This window comes from Amphiprion ocellaris, chromosome 8 (assembly GCF_022539595.1).
Source record: "Amphiprion ocellaris isolate individual 3 ecotype Okinawa chromosome 8, ASM2253959v1, whole genome shotgun sequence".
NCBI lineage: Eukaryota > Metazoa > Chordata > Actinopteri > Pomacentridae > Amphiprion > Amphiprion ocellaris.
Genome location: NC_072773.1, coordinates 36,472,149 through 36,490,090, shown reverse-complemented (window position 1 = coordinate 36,490,090; position 17,942 = coordinate 36,472,149). Strand labels below are relative to the sequence as shown.

Genomic DNA, 17,942 nt, shown 5'->3' with positions numbered 1-17,942 from the left:
AAAAAAAATCAACCAAAATTCACTGGATTTTGGTAGATTTTTTTTTTGTGAATGTTCTTAAGAAACATTTTTAATATTTCTTTTTTCCACCAAAAATTGTTCAAAGATTTCCCAAAAATGTTGAAAATGTGGACATCAGAAGTTTCACTGTGAAAATATATTTTTCTCCACATTTTCAAACTTTAAACCAGGTCAGTTTTGACTCGCAGGACGACACGAGGGTTAAAGTGTTTCTTTTCAGCAGAAATCTTTCCCAACAGTTTTAACTGGCACAGTCGGACTGAAGAGGGTGTTGTAAGTCTGTGTCCTTCCTGACTAAAAACAGAATTACTGATGTGAGTACTAGACAGATGGGGGTGTGCTGATCGGGTTTCACATCCTACAAATACACCCTGACTGGCTGCTCCGCTGCAGATCATCGTCCAATAAGCTCCGGGCTGCAGCTGATGCGTCTCTGCACACAGAAGAACAACTTCACAGCAGACATGAGTGGAGGTAAGAAGGAAGAACTTCTATTTCTGTGTTGCTTGTGGACTGGAGTGATTTAAAAATGCAGTTTCTTTTAGCGTTAGAGTCTGAGTACTTTGAAGGAGTATCGGATTGGGAGTCGTGAGTGAAATGTGATGAGCAGGAATGGTGGCCGGAATTAGATCCCTCAGATGTGGAACATTGAGTCACATGGAGGAATGTCTTGTTGATAAATTCTCTGTAATTTATAGTCCGTGAGGAAACGCAGAGCGGGTGATCAAATTTTAATAAAGCCATTGAGTTTTGAAGTTTTAACGCAGGAGAGTCAAACTCATTTTAGTCCAGGTTCAGGTCCAGTCTGATCTCCAGTGGACCAGACCAGTAAAACCACAGCATAATAACCAATAAATAACCACAACTCCTAATGGTTCCTTTGTTTTAGTGCAAAAATGTTCATTCTGAAAATGTTCACATTTAGGGATTATCTTTTTACAAAACATCATGAACAACCGGAAATTTATGAAGAAAGATAAGTTCAATTTCACCAACATTCAGCCTCAGTTTGTCATTTCCACATTACAACTCCCAGATCACAGTGTGACTACAAAGGAACACAACATTTAGTCACAAATATCTGGAACTGAACCATAGAGGGTTTTACTTTATGATCAAAATGACAAAAGTCAGATAAAAATAGACAAAAAAACAACCAAAATATTACAGAAATGAGACACAAAATGACAAAAATGAGACAAAAAACACAAGCAAGACAAAAAGGAAACAAAAATGTGAGACAAATGACAAAAAAACAACTTAAGACAAAAAAATCTATGAAAACAAGACAAAATACTATTCAATTCAATTTTATTTATATAGCACCAATTACAGTCAAATTGTCTCAAGACGCTTTATAGAACCCATATGCCTACAAAAATGAGACACAAAACGACAAAAGGACAGTGAGCAATTTAGTATTTTATGATCAAAACAACTTGTCATGGTCTAGAAATTATTATATTTATAGTTTTGCTAATTTACAATCTGCAGTTAATGTCTTCTCTGGAGTTTTTCCACTTTGAGGGCCGGATTGGACCCTCTGGAGGACCGCTTTTGGCCTGCGGGCCTCATGTTGGACACCTCTTGTTTAACGGGTTTAAGTTCTCATGTTAACAGGTTGTTTTGCCTCTCTGTCCTCACACAGCGGTGGAAATCGAGCGCTGTGATCTGGACGTTAAGACCAACAGCAGGAAGCATCACACCGAGCTGTTTGGAGAGGAGCGCTTGATTGTTAGGAGGGGGCAGCCCTTCACCGTCATTCTGCACCTGTCACCTGGTAGCAAAGAGTTCACACCGGGTGGAACAGGCTTCACGCTCATCGTTGAAACCGGTACGTCTGATTTACTCTGTGATTAGCCGCAAAAATACTTTTTTAGATAAGATTTATGTCTCCTGCATTTAGAATCACTGTTTACAGCAGCAGAGTCAAACTCATCTTAGTCCAGGTTCCACATTCAACCCAGTCTCATCTCCAGTGGACTGGACCAGGAAAATCACAGCAGAATAACCTATAAATAACCACAACTCCTAATGGTTCCTTTCTTTTAGTGCAAAAACGTAAATTCTGAAAATGATGACACTTAATGAATTATCTTTTTACAAAACATCATGAACAACCTGAACTTTCTTAAGAAAAACAAGATCAATTTCAACAACATTCAGCCTCAGTTTATCATTTACACATTACAACTTCCAGATCACAGAGTGTCTACAAAGGAACACAACATTTAGTCACAGCTATCTGGAACGGAACCATAGAGGATTTTAGTGTATGATCAAAGCACAAAAAAAGATAAAAAACAAGTCAAAATATTACAACAAATAACAAAAAAAAATTAGACACGATACGAAACAAGACAAAAAAAAGAGACAAAAAATTAGACAATAAAGTTATAAAGTGGCAAAAAATGGACAAATAACACAAATGAGACAAAAAAGACAGAAGCGAAAATAAAACAACAAAAAATATACAAACAAGACAAAAAAAGCACAAAATAACAAAAACGACAGACAAAACGACGAACAAAGTAAAAGAGAAAAGGACAAAACTAAGACGAAAAAAGCACCAGCAAGACAAAAAGGAAACGCAAAACAACAAAAACGAGAAAAAAACAGCAAAACATGAGACAAACAACAAAAGTCAGATACAAAAAAACAACAAAAACATGACAAAATATTACAAAAATGTGATGCAAAATGACAAAAAATTAGACAAATGACATGAAATGAAACAAAAATGAGACAAAAAAATTGACAAAAAAGTTACAAAGTGATAAAAACATTAACAAATGGCAAAAACGAGAAAAAAATAACACAAATGAGACAAAAAAAGACAGAAATGAGATACCAAACAACTAAAAAATAGACAAACAATACAAACGAGACCAAAAAACACAAAACGACAAAAACGACAGAAAAACAAACAAAACAGAAAATGACAAAAATAAGACCAAAAAAAAGCACAAGCGAGACAAAAAGGAAATTCATCATGACAAAAATGAGAAAAAAACGTTATAAAGTATTTTACTTTATGATCAAAATGACAAAAAAGACCAAAAAACGACAAAAAAACCCCCAACAAAAACAAGACAATACAATTACACGAATGAAACACGAAATGACAAAAGAACAATAAACTATCTAGTATTTTACTTTCTGACCAAACAACTTGTCATGGTCTAGAAATGATTTTAAATTTCTAGTTTTACTAATTTCCAATCTGCAGTTAATGTCTTCTCTGGAATTTTTCCACTTTGAGGGCCGGATTAGACTCTCTGGAGGACCGCTTTTGGCCCGCAGTCCTCAGGTTTGACACCTCTGGTTTCCTGTGTCTCTGCAGGTCCATTGCCCAGAAAAGAATCGGACACGAAGGCTTCCTTCACCCTGAGTGACTCCACATCAGAAACCGAGTGGAGCGCCTCCGCCACCAGCGATCCCTCTAGAAAAACAGTGTCCGTGTCCATCGCCTCCTCTCCCAACGCTCCCATCGGACTCTACTCTCTGGAGGTGGACCAGGACGGACAGAAGACCAGCTTAGGACAGTTCATCCTGCTCTTCAACGCATGGTGCCCCGGTGAGTAGATACAAGTGTCTCAGAGTTAAAGGACTTCTGTTGGGGTTAAATTGATATTTCACTCCACCTGCCGGCTGTGTTTACATGTCTGTAGCGTGTTGCTGCTTTAAAACGCTGTTTTCTGTGCACTGATTGCAGGAGATGCTGTTCACATGCGCAGCGAGACGAAGAGGCAGGAGTACGTTTTAGCTCAGCATGGACAGGTCTACAGGGGAACGCATAAAAGGATCAAGGGTTCACCTTGGAACTTTGGACAGGTACGTAAAATGTCATGTAAAACTTCTTCAACAGATGAATCAATCTATAACTGAGGGACTTCTGAAGTCCATGGGATATATCTGCAGACATTTTTATTAAACACACACTTTGAGGGCCGGATTGGACCCTCTGGAGGACCGCTTTTGGCCCTCGGGCCTCATGTTGGACACTCTTGGTTTATTCCCTCCTATTTATCCACAGATCACTACAACTCTTTTGTTTGGCACATTAGCAAAATATGTAAATCACTATTAAACCAGCAGCATATTTAGTAAAAAGCTAAATTCCAGATTGTGGTTAAATGTGTGAAATGATCTCCTGTTTGTCTTCAGTTTGAAGCAGGAATCCTGGATATCTGTCTGAAGATTCTGGATGACAACCCTAAGTTTGTGTCGAATGCAGATCAGGACTGCTCTGGCCGGAGGAACCCGGTCTACGTGAGCCGGGTGCTGAGTGCCATGGTGGGTCTGCTGTAGTCAGTGAGAATGGAGAATGTCTAACCAGCCTGTGGATTATCTCCATGGTGCTCCAGAAAACTCATTTCTATTCAGAGTTCTACAGAGCAGCCTCTGCCTTCCTTTCAGACGTCTCTCTTCTCCCATGGCAACTCTTTTCCTGGTGTTACACAGCAGCAGAGCAGAAAGCCAGCCTGTTCATTCCAGGTTAAATTAACCAGAGAGTTTTATTATCAGACTAATAGAATGCTGTCTGTCGGCGTGTTCTTCCTGCTGCAGGTTTAAATAGCTAACGCAGAACTCCAGGCTGTTTCCTCGGGGTGTCAGGATTCATTATCTGTCACTGAGCAGTAAATCTTTCAGATATTTTCTGACAGCCTTGATGAACCGTGACGAGGTCAAACACGACATTCAGGTTAGATGACATCCAGCGTGGACGATCTGTTCACAGAGCCGACATTAAAAAGACTTTGTAAATGTCTAGATTGACTCCCAACTGTTGCCATCGTAGGATTTATGCTATTAGTGCTAGTTTTCTGTCCTTTACTGCAGCTTTGCACAAAACAACTGCACACTGGGATTTTTTTTCAGTGTTCTTTCTCTTTGAAGAAATATAATTAATCATGGGAATTTTACAGCCTCTCAGTGGATCAGCTCATAATCCTAAATAACAATAACAATTTGTATAATAATAATAAAAAAATTAATTAAAAAAAATAAAATTAAATTAAAAAAAAATAAAAATAATAATAATAATAATAATAATAATAATAATAATAATAATAATAATAATAATATTATTATTATTATTATTATTATTATTATTATTATTATTATTATTATTATTATTATTATTATTATTATTATTATTGTTATTATTATTATTATTATTATTATTATCATCATTATCATCATTATCATTGTCCAGTCACTACAGTTGGTTGCAGGTTTAAAATTCTCACTTCTTCTTTGTATTCAGAATCTTTAATGACTTAATTAAAGCACAGAAAACCTTCATCAAACTTTCTGTCTGATAGTATAAAATATATGTATGCCACTCTGTAGTTCACTTCTCTTCCTCCTCTTCCTCCTGTCTGCTCTACCTTCAGATCAACAGTAACAATGACAGAGGCGTCCTGGTGGGAGAGTGGGGGGAGTTTTCAGGTGGGGTTCATCCAGGAGTGTGGATCGGCAGTGGAGATATCCTCCGTCAGTGGGCGGAGAGCGGTCCGGTTCGCTATGGCCAGTGCTGGGTGTTTGCTGCTGTCGCATGCACAGGTTGGATTAGAGTTATTTGTGGATCCATCGTTACTGCATCTGTTGATTTAAATGCTGAGTTATCTGTTCATCCACCTTTATCCCCCTTTGGTCTGTGTGTTTTCAGCTTTTAAGGTTTAATAGTCATGGATTATGATGTAATTTTACAGATTTATTCGTACAAATGTACAGAAAAAACACAAATAATCCAACATCACTCATGTTAACCCTCGTGTCGTCCTTTGGGTTAAAACTGACCCATTTTAAAGTTTGAAAATGTGGAAAAAAATAAATATTTTCACAGTGAATCTTCTGATGTCCACATTTTCAACATTTTTGGGAAATCTTTGAACATTTTTTGGTGGAAAAAAAAAAGTTTAAAAGGTTTCTTAAGAACATTCACATAAAAATCAACCAAAATCCAGCAAATTTCGCTGGATTTTGGTTGATTTTTATGTGAGTGTTTTTAAAGAAAATATTAGAAGTTTTACTGATATATATGAAATCACTTTACATATTTTTAGGATTTTTTTGGAGGATGTTTACTCATTTGTTGAAAATATTTACAAGAATTTTCTTGCCAATTTTCTTGTTTTGTTTTTTTTTTGTTTTTGTTTTTTGTTTTTTTAAATAAAACTTTTTTTGCAGATTTTATGGATTATTTTTTCAGACAAAGAAACAATATTTTTTGGTGCCTGTAAATGAAGACAGCAGGAAGGTTAAGGCACTTTAGAAGCTATTTTAACCCTCCTGTTGTCCTCATTTCCTTGTCTGAATTTTTTTTTTTTTAATTCAGCAGAAAAATTCCCCATATTTCAGAAAATTTGCAAAACCTTCAGGAAGAAAATTCCAATAATTCCTTAAAAGTTCAATTCTTGTAAATATTTTCAAAAAATTAGTACAAATCTTCAAAAAATCCTAAAAATATCTAAAGTGATTCCATAAATATCGGTAAAACTTATAATTTTTTATTTAAGAACATGCACAAAAAAACCAACCAAAATCCAGTGAAATTCGCCGGATTTTGGTTGATTTCTTTGTGAATGTTCTTCAGAAACACTTTTAACATTTCTTTTTTTCCACCAAAAAATGTTCAAAGATTTCCCCAAAATGTTGAAAATGTGGACATCAGAAGTTTCACTGTAAAAATATATATTTTCCCCACATTTTCAAACTTTAAAACGGGTCAATTTTGACCCGCAGTACGACACGAGGGTTAAAGATACTACACCATAAAATTAATTTTACTCCTTCATTTCTCCACTTCTCCTCAAACCAACCCGGCCTTTAAACCAAAGACTCTAAATTTAGAGTCTAATCTTGCTGCTTCCTGTCTGATCCTTGATACGACGTCTTTATTATTATTATCTGTGGTGACAGACGCTATCTGAAGCTTTTATCTCCTCCCTTCTCAGTGTCTCGGGCTCTGGGAATCCCGTGTCGGGTGGTTACTAACTTCGGATCGGCTCACGACACCGACGCCAACCTGGTGATAGAAAACCTGTACGACGAGGACGGAAAAAGGATTTCTGGGGGGGATTCGGTGTGGTGAGTCCTGATTATTTATGTCATTATATAGAAAAGTTCTTACATCTATCAGTAAATTCTGTTTTACATTCTTTCTTTTACGTTCTTATCCATGAACCCTCTGAACCCCTCATATTCCACTTCTTTGCTTTAATCCAACTCATTTTTCACTGTAATTTAAAGTCTTGCACCTGTATGGAAATAACAGCACAACCATGACAAGAAGCAGAGAGAACTCAATAAAAGTATTTTGTTCTGTCTGATGCAGTTAGAACACATTTAATTTAGCACAAAAAGCAAAAACCCTAAATGTAATTAACATATACAGTTGTCTAATTTCCCCCAGATGTTACCAGTTGTGGAACAAGATTGTGACTCCACATGACATATAATGTTCACTTTTTACATTTTTCATTTGTTTCCATACTTGTCTCTTATCAGCTTAATAATGAAAAATAAAATACTACTACTACTAATATTATTATAAAATAATAATAACAATAATATTATAAATAGTAATAATTAATAATAATAACCACAATCATGCGAATTATTATTATTATTCTATTTATAGAATAACAATAATGATTATTATTTTTCTATTTATAGAATAACAATAATGATTATTATTTCTATTATTAATTTGTTTCCATATTTGTCTCCTATGAACTTAATAATAAAATAAAATAAAAATAGTTATTATTACTATTATTATTCTTATCATTCTTATTGTTATTATTATCATTATTGTTATAGTAGTTATAATAATGATAATAATAATGATGATGATAATAATAATAGTAATAATAATAATAATAATAATAATAATAATAATAATAATAATTATTATTATTATTATTATTATTATTATTATTATTATTATTATTATTATTATTATTATTATTATTATTATTATTATTATTATTGTTGTTGTTGTTGTTGTTATTATTATTATTTTTATTGTTATTATTTATCATAAATATTATAAATATGATTATAAATAAAGATAATACTCGTCTCCTATCAGCTTCGTGGAAACACAGCCTACAGTTCAGCAGAAACATTTTTTTGCAGTTTTTGCAGAATGGAGTTGGTGCAAACAAAATATGTTTGCAAAAATTTTTAAACAAAACATTTAGAAAAAGTTTGCTTTTTTTTTTAAACCTTTATTGTGTAGAGGACAGTGGATCTAAACAGGAAATGTGGGTAGAAGAGTGGAGGAATGACATCCAGTAAATGAACGAGGGCTAGATTAGAACCCATGACTGCTGCCTCAGGGACTGTAGCTCCTGTTTACTGGTTGCCTAATCAACCAGCTGAGCTTTTTGAGTGCTCAGAATAAAGCGGTTTTAATGAAATATTACAATCATAACCTCAGATTAGGTTATTTTCCTGTTGGAGCTGTACGTCACACATGATACGCTCTGATAAATGGCATCATTTTTAACTCAGGTCCCTCAAATCTCCAGGCAGCTGGTTTTAGTGGTCCAGAGAGTTGAACCTCCGTCATGTTGCCGTCCTTTATTTATTTTATTTTTCAGGAACTTCCATGTGTGGGTGGACAGCTGGATGACTCGTCCTGACTTGGGGCAGGAGTTTGACGGGTGGCAAACAAGCGATCCGACCCCTCAGGAGACGAGTGAAGGTGAAGAACAGAACAAAAACCTGATAAAAAAGGACTCCAGTAGCAATTAAACCAAAAATCCCATAAAGATGAGTCCTAGTGGTTAGTTTCAGCTCCATCTGGCCTCCCTCAGACTTGTGGTCACTTGTGTTTTCTGTCTTCACACGACTTGTGTCACAAGACTGAACAAAAAGTTTCAGTTTTATTTTCACTATTTACCCTGACACAACCAATCTGGCTCTTTTGGAGTTCTCTGACATCTATAAATGGGTTATAATGATGTCTTTCAGGTGCTAAATGCTAATAAAAACTCACCATTAGGCACCATTTTGGCCCCTTCCCATTTAGTATCATTGGACTGCCAGCCAAACAGCCTCCTGAACCGTGTTTCTTTCCTGGATCTGTGGTGCTTTCAGGTGTTTTCTGCTGTGGACCGGCTCCAGTGAAGGCCATCAAGGAAGGAGAGCTGACCAAGAAATATGACGCACCTTTTATTTTTGCTGAGGTGAGTTTTGTTCAATTTAAAGTGTAGAAAGTTTCTATTTTAGCTCTGGAATATGGTTTTATTCGTGGTTCACACTATGGACACATCATTTAAGAAATACTGTCTGTATATTTAATGTATGTTGAAAAGATCTCTTCCTGTTGTGGTGAAATTTTTAAAATTGTTTAAAAACAGCGTGCCTGTTTTCTTACTGCATTACAGGGCTGAATGATCTGCTAAAAACTGTTATGCCAGGAAAATATTTTTCGTAGGTTGTCCATCTCTTGAGCAACACAATGCTTTGTAGTTCTATCAAAAACTGGAGCTCCTGCAGTTTGAATTTACACTCAGTTTTGATAATATTTCACTACATGTTTTCATCCTGCTGCATCATGCCTGTTGTCTTTATAATCAGTGTCATTTATTGCTAGTTTGTGTGTTTTCAGGTGAATGCAGACGTCATGGACTTGGTGCAGCTCTCAAATGGAGAGTTTGTCAAGTTCAGCGGATCGACGAAGTCTGTTGGACGTTTTATCAGCACCAAAGCTGTGGGTTCAGACGACAGACACGACATCACACACCAATACAAATATCCAGAAGGTACGATGGAATCACAAACCTGACGTCAAACTACAAACTCATTCAGATGTGTCTTAGAGGAGGCGAGCCAGATCTTCAACATTTTTAGTAAAACATCGTCTATTTGAAAAAACTTGAGGGTTTCAATCCACTGATGCTGATTTCTAATAGCTTTGCACCTCCACCTTATGGGATGCACACACATACAGTCATGGAAAGATGATCAGACCACCTTCGTTTTCTTCACTTTCTTGTCCATTTTAATGCCTGGTACCACTAAAGGTCCATCTGTTTGGACAAATATAATGATAACAACAAAAATATCTCACCAGAGTTTAATTTCAGAGCTGATATCAGACATTTTCCATGGTTTTCTAGATAATTACCAAAATCCCTTCAGTTCTTCCATCAGTATCTATGGCATTGTTCTGATAAAAACAGCTTTTAGAATTCCATGTTTTCTTTTCTGTCTGTTTTAGTCCCATGATCCACACAGGAGTTAGTACTGATTCATAACCATTGTTTCTGATGACTGCATCCATGCATCTTGGCTGTTCTCCACCAGCTTCTGACATTGTTCTGCTGTCACAGCAGCCCATTCCTGTTGCACTAATTCTAACTAATTTGCTTTGTTTTTGGGCTTGTGGTTTTCCATTTAGTGTCTGATGATTTTCCACAGGTTTTCAGTTGGATTTAGATCTGGTGATTGAGCAGATCAAGGCATGGTTCCAATGTTCTGGTTCTCCATCCAGGCTTTAACTGACCTTGTCTTGATGGAAAATCCAATCATTGGAGGCAGGACAGAGTTTTCCAGCTGATGGAAGAAGACTGTTTTCTAGAGTAGCCCCAAACATGACCTGGTTCATTTGCCCTGTTCCACCCAGACTGAAACTACCCCAGATGGTCCCTGATCCACCCCCATGTTTTACTGTAGGGGCAGACAGTCTGGTTTGTAGCTTCTCCAGGCTTCCTCCTAACCAGTAAGTTGGCTGGATGGACATCAACTGAAAACTGGATTCATCCCTGAAGAGAACCTTAGTCCAATCATCAACAGTCCAATCCTTGTGATCCCTGCAAAGAGTAACCAGCTTTCCTCTGCCTTTCCTTGATGAAGAGCTTCTTCCTGTCCTGTGGGACTTCAGACCAGCTTCAACAAGTTGCTTTCCAACTGTCCTTGCCCATCAAGTCCCATTTCTCCACAGTGTCCACTGATTTTTAAGGTCCCTGGAGGTCTGAGGACGATTCCTGACAGGAAGCGATGAGTGACGGTCATCTGGTGGGTAGAAAGACGTTTCCTGACCAGCTAGCAGTTTGGTAGAACCATGTTGGGCTTTTTTTTTCTTGGTGGAATTCTTGGAGATATTCAGTTTTTTGGCTACCTGTCTGTCACTCATGATGGCTGCCTTTGTGGCTTCACATAATTCTTTAGTTTTAGGTGTTATGTGAGAGCTGACAGCTTCTGAGTTCTGCTACGGCTTGAATGTCAGCAGGAAACCACTCTAGACCTTTGCATGTGCTGCTGATGACAAGAAATGTCCTCTCATAGACCCTGGAATACAATGAAGCTGAAGCAGGTCAGATAGGACATAAAGTATTACGGAATCAGCAATTCAGAGAAATAAGAATACATTTTCTAGAAACAATTGGCAAAAGTTCACTATGCAGAAGAACTGTGCTTTCCCGTTGCACTGAGAGGAAATCAGAGTGGTATGGTTTTGTTCTGCTGCACATTTCTCTCAATTCTAGTTTAAAATATTTTGAATGCTGTGGTTTTTTTAGGCTCAAAGGAGGAGAGGCAGGTGTATGAGAAGGCTCAGCACCACAACAAGCTCCAACAACGAGGGGCAGAACCAGGACTCCATCTCAAGGTTTGGTTTTCTTTTCATTGTTCGTGCATGTACAAGGGCTGGAGAGCAAATACTGTAAATATAGCTCAGTTTCACGTGTCTCTTGACTTGATATTTGCAACAGCAGCCCCTTGACTCTCTACAGGATAATGTGGCTACAGCTAATGGATGGATGAAGTCTTTCTATGCTGCATTAGCTTTGAATTTTATCTGATCTTAAACTTTTTGAACTCCATGCAGTCCTTTGCTTCTGTCACATTTTTTCTCACTATGAGCTTCATTTCACTGCAACATAAAGTCCAGCACCTCTACGGAAAAAGCTCAACGATGACTAGAAGTAGAGAGAACTCAGAAATGTCTTCTGTGCAGTTTGACACAGTTATATGCCATTAATCAAAGTTTAATTTCTCTGAATATAAAAAAGACTCAAATCAACATCTACTAATACATATTGTGCAGTGCCCATAAGTGTTAGGTGAGGCTGCACATGCTATAGATATTTTACTGCTTCCATTTTTCCTTTAGCTTCTACAAACTCTGCGTTTTTTTCACATTATTCTGAACAATGCCTCTAAAAAGATGTCTCACCATGCTGAATGGATCTTCCTACGAGTTCCTCTGTGTACCATTTCTGAGCCATGCTGCATGCATTTTATTGATCCACTATGCTTTATTTTGATCTCAAATTCGCAGCTTTGTTTCCATACTTGTCTCCTCTCTGCTCTTTTTAAACACTGCCTGCAGTTCAGCCAAAAATCCATTCAAATTTGTCATGTGACTGAGCTTTTTTTTACAGAATGTTTAATGCAAATCGTTTATTTGTAGTAATTTTTGGAATAAGACATCTAGAATAATGTTAAATTCATGCTTAGGTTTTACTATTTTACCCCACTGACCCACTGGTCTGTTGGGAAGTTGAGAATCCAATATAGTTTTTCTGTTTTAACAGTTTCTAGCTCTAATAAACGGTCAATTTTGTGTAGTTTTTTGTTTGGTTATTTGTTTGTGGGGTTCATAAGGTTAAACGTATAGTTGTGATCTTCAGTTTTATGCATTTTTTCTATTGTATTGCCCTTTCCCTAAACTAAACCATTTATTGAATGTTGTTTTAGATCAAGCTGGCTGACAACATGATTGTGGGCTCAGACTTCGAAGTGTTCGCTGTCCTCACCAACAACCACATGAAAGCCAGAACCTGCAACTTCCTCTTCTTTGCCAGAGCCGTTGGCTACAACGGAAAACTGGGAGACGGCTGTGGATTCGCCTCAGATAAGGTGGAAGTTCCCTCCGGAGAAGGTGAGCTCTGATCTCAGTGTGAACTCCAAGCTGAGGGTTTAATGATCTCACAGAAATGATGAGCATCAAGTGGAAAGATACACAATGAGCACAAAGACACACGAAATTTTCACAAACATAATGAAAGTGGCTACAAAAAGTCCAACAATGCCCACAAAAATGCACAAAATGACCAAAAAATCAACAAAATGAGCACAAATATACACAAAACAACCACAGAAAGACACAATATGACCACAAAATGCACAAAATGGCAAAAAAAATGACACAAAATGACCACAAAAAACCACAAAATGACTCCGTGAGACAAGTAATTATCATATAAAGACACAAATGATGAGAGACTCAAAATAACTACAAAAAATTGCAAAATGACCACAAAACACTTAAAATTATCACAAGCAGACCTAAAATAACCACAAAACGGACGGAAAATGACCAAAAAAGAAACAAAATGAGCAGGTCATGTGATCTGGAATCAACATATGTTCATAATGAGCATAAAAACATTATTTTTTAATTTAAAATAAAAATGTATTCAAGATATTTCCCATGAACTTCAGAAGTCCTTCAACTATAAATTGACCCTATTATTAAACAAGGCCTCCCTTCATTGTGTTGTTTGTTTGTTTGTTTTTCCAGAAAGGCGTCTGTCTCTGAAGCTGGACTATGACAGTTACGGAGCAGCGATCACGTCTGACAGACTCATCCAGCTTTCAGCCATCACCGTCGACAAGCAGACCATCGATTTCTGTAAAGCTGAGAAGACCATCGTGCTGGACGAGCCCCAATTAGAGATCAAGGTAAGAATGGAAGTAAAAGAAATGTATTTCTGATCATGAAATGCGCTCTATTAAAGAAGAGTCTACAGTGAATAAAACATTTTTAATATTCCTGGCTAAAACTGACCTCTACTGGCTCGACATCAGTGCATTTAAACTCAAAATCACATTGTAAAATATATTGATACATATATACATGAGCAAAAATAAGCCGTCTGTTTCCAGCTTGAAACTACAGTGTAGTGATTCCATTCTCAACAAATGGATGCATGAAGACAGGATTTCATATGGAACAAATCCCGACTTACATCTTATGGCTTTGGGCTTTTCTTGTCTTTATTCTTCTTCAGAATTGTTTTTTCCAGTTTGAACGTGTTGCTTATTTACCCCAATATAGCAGCTTGTTTAGATTGTAGAGTAGTTTTCTGGTGTTTGAGCAGAAAGCAGGAGAGTGTAGTGAGAAACATAGATCTGCACATTCTAGATAAAATATCAGTTGAGTTACATCTAAGCTACATTTAGGTGGCAAGTGATTATTATTCTGAAAACCTTCTAAACAGATGAGTTTTCTGGGTTAAATCAGAAACCGCAGAGAGACTTTGGCGTGTTTTGTCCCCTTAAATCATCACATGTGACTGAGTGTTTAACTAATTCTGTGCATTATTTGTTTTTTCACTTTTTTGTTTTTTCACAAGAAAAGTAAAATATGTAGTAAAAATGATCAATATAAATTCCTTCTACTAAACTCCTCTTCTTAAATATCAACACTGAAATTTTAACCTCGAGTCAGTGAACATTACAGATCAGAACAGTACTAGGACTAAATGAAACGGCTGTTTACTGACGTATCAGTATATAGAGTTATCTGCAAACTTCCCATAATCTCCCTATATTTTTGTTATTAATCCTGAGATGCATGAGGTGAGTTTCTTTTCTTGCCATATCTTTTTAATGAAAAGTTTTTTATCATTTCATATTCCAGCTATTCCTCAAAAATATGTTTTTGATATATTTGAGATCAATTTTTAAGTTACTTTTACACTTTTAAAGAAATTGTAATATTTGTATTACTACCCCAACCTCTTTATCACTGATAATATCATAGTAGAGATGATGGAGGGACGGAGAGCAGCTACAGCTGGAGGAAAACAAAGTGGATGCTGACATTCTTCTGTTGCTGTTCTGTGTAATAATCTTCTTTTTCAATCATCAAAATGTTCAAAATCTGTTATAAAGTACAAAAAACCCATATCAAATCATTCTTTTGTGGACAAAATATAATACAAACAATAATACAAGTTATTATTCTTCACCAAAATGACAAAAGTGATATAAAAACACACTGATTCTGATACAGGTCATTTTTGTAGAGTGTTGGGTCCAATCACTGGAGCATCTAAGGGTTAATTGTACCGGTTTATTAGGATTGTTCTGATCATTTGCAGGACTGTAACGTGTCGTCTCTAACATGTATGTAACATGTTTTTTGCAGCTGCTTGGAGAAGCCACGTTGAACCAGAAAGTGGCGGCTGAGCTGACCTTGCTGAACCCGTTACCAGAACCGCTGCAGGACTGCAGCTTCACCATAGAGGGAGTCGGCCTCACCGACAGCAAACCCATCACAGCAGAGTACGTAGCCGGCTGGTAGGAGCAGGTTTGATCTGGGTCAATGAATAATTACAATATAAAATCTACATCTATAACCAAACACCACATGGCATTTTTACAGAAAGATTCTTCTAAATATTATATATGCAATTGAGTTAAATTAAAATGTAAAGTTATTTCTACAGATATTGTAGTAAACCTGTTGACTACTTTATATTAAATAAGTCAGAAAGCCTTGGAGTCTGGCCAGTCTTTTCAGATGCAATTTGTTATTTTGTGTTACCTACAAAAAGTTGCGAAATGACCGAAGAGACACAAAATTACCACAAAAACACCTAAAATCACCACAAACAGACTGAAAACGGCCACAAAAATGCACAAAATGACCACAAAATACACAAAATTACCACAAAAAGACCTAAAATGCCCACAAAACAGTCTGAAAATGACCAAAAAAATCAACAAAATGAGCACAAAGACACACAAAACAACCACAAAAAGATACAACATGACCACAAAAATGCACAAAATGACACAAAACACCTAAAATCACCACAAACAGACTGAAAATGGCCACAAAAATGCACAAAATGAGCATAAAAAGACCTAAAATGACCACAAAACAGTCTGAAAATGACCAAAAAATCCCCAAAATGAGCACAAAGACACACAAAACAACCACAAAAAGAAACAAAATGACCACAAAAACACTTAAAATGACCACAAACAGACTGAAAATATCCACAAAAATGTACAAAATGACCACAGAACTGACTAAAAATAACCAAAAAAGAACCAAAATGAGCAGGTCATGTGATCTGGAATTAACACACTTCCTGGAAAGGTGTTTTTGTAACAGGGAACTTAGCTGAAAGGGATTTATTCTGTTATTTTCCATATAAAATTTGATATATTGCCAAAAAAGAAATATCTGTATTGATTATCTCAACTTAATAAAAACAAAACAATATAAAATGTTTCTGAATAAACTCATTTTATTCTTGTTTAGCTCATTAGAAGGTGGTTGGTATTAAATTCAGACGGTTATTTAGCTGATATTTTAGTGATATCCAGTCATTTTTTATTAATAACTGATTGTTTCCATAATAAATAATTATGGAATTTGTAAAGACATGATCATAATGAACATAAAAACATTATTTTTTTTTAACTTTTAATAAAAATGTATGCAGATATATCCCATGGACTTCAACAGTCCCTCAGTTATAGATTGATTCATGTGTTTCTGCTGTTTTCTACCAAATTCCCATTAAAGTTTATTTGCTGTTCATTGTACAAGATGGAGTCTGTGCTATACTTGATGGTTAGCTTCAAGCAAAACACCTAAAAATTAACTCAAGAAATGGACGTATGTGGATATTTTGGTTGTTTTTGGTTGATTTTGTTGATTGTATGCTTCGTATCATCCACCAGGATTGGATCTGTGAGCCCCAAACAAGAAGCCAAAGCCAGCATCGAGTTCACTCCCTCCACTGCCGGCTCCTGCGTTCTCCTGGGGAACTTTGACAGCAACAGACTGAAGAACATCAAGAGCTTCATCAATGTCACTGTGAAAGAATCTAACCTCTAACAGTCTAACAGCACTGGCAGCTTTTAGTGTAGTTTAACTGGATGGATGACTGTGATTTACATTAACACATAGAGACTGAAGCTTATTTTTCTAAATCCACTTATTATATGACAAAACATCACAGTAATATGTTGTAATTGTATTAACAAACACAGTTATGTATAGTGCCTCTCTACAATGCAATAAATAGTGCCATCAAACTAACTTGAATAATTGATAAGTTTGTCTTCATGCAGATTTGGTGAGTGGCAGTGGAGACACTGCTGGACAAATCTGAAGCACCTCTTGTGTTATTTGTACCTGCAGACTGTAGATAAACTCTCAGCAGATGGACATCGCCACCTACTGGATGATTGGAGACATCACTCATAATATGCATGAAATGAAATCTTAAGGTCATTTTAGTCCTCAATGAACAGAAGGTTAGACATTAAAACAGAGGAGTCAAACTCATCTTAGTTCAGGTTCCACATTGAACCCAGTTTGATCTCCAGTGGACCAGTAAAACCACAGCAGAATAACCTCTGGTTCCTTTGTTTTAGTGTAAAAAGTACATTCTGAAAATGTTCACATTTAAGAAATTATCTTTTTACAAAATATCATGAGCAACCTAGAATTTATGAAGAAAAATAAATTAAATTTCATCAACATTCAGTGTCTACAAAGGAACACAACATTTAGTCACAGCTATCTGGAACTGAACCATGGAGGATTTTAGTGTATGATCAAAATGACAAAAGTCAGACAAAAAAAAAGACTAAAACCAATAAAAATAAGACAAATATTGCAACAGCGAGACACAAATGACAAAAAATAACAAAGCAAAACAAACAAAGCAAAAAAAAGACAAAAAATTAGACAAAAATTACAAATGACAAAAATGAGACCAAAAAATGACAAAAGTATGAAACAAAAGACAGCAAAGTAGACAAATGATACACAAAACAACGAATAAAGCAAAATGAAGTGACAAAAATAGGACAAAAAACAAGCGAGAAAAAGGAAACACAAAACAACAAAAACGAGAAACAAAACG

General features: G+C 36.1%; 1 protein-coding gene across 1 annotated transcript; it reads left to right on the top strand.

The window, feature by feature from the left end:
• Positions 1–336: 336 nt before the first annotated feature.
• On the top strand, positions 337–17,110 carry LOC111586334 (protein-glutamine gamma-glutamyltransferase 2-like). Its single transcript, XM_023296015.3, has 15 exons — positions 337–495; positions 1,670–1,855; positions 3,365–3,598; positions 3,737–3,855; positions 4,189–4,317; positions 5,421–5,589; positions 6,984–7,116; positions 8,637–8,740; positions 9,136–9,224; positions 9,650–9,803; positions 11,562–11,650; positions 12,742–12,925; positions 13,568–13,728; positions 15,200–15,336; positions 16,750–17,110. The coding sequence occupies exons 1-15, from the start codon at positions 447–449 to the stop codon at positions 16,904–16,906; spliced, it is 2,094 nt and encodes a 697-aa protein (XP_023151783.2). The 5' UTR covers positions 337–446; the 3' UTR covers positions 16,907–17,110.
• The last annotated feature ends 832 nt before the right edge of the window (positions 17,111–17,942 follow it).

Coding starts and splice junctions, on each gene's coding strand:
- LOC111586334 (XM_023296015.3), top strand. CDS start 447: ATGCGTCTCTGCACACAGAAGAACAACTTCACAGCAGACATGAGTGGA. Junction 5,590..6,983: donor TGCTGCTGTCGCATGCACAG/GTTGGATTAGAG, acceptor CTCCCTTCTCAG/TGTCTCGGGCTCTGGGAATC. Junction 11,651..12,741: donor AACCAGGACTCCATCTCAAG/GTTTGGTTTTCT, acceptor ATGTTGTTTTAG/ATCAAGCTGGCTGACAACAT.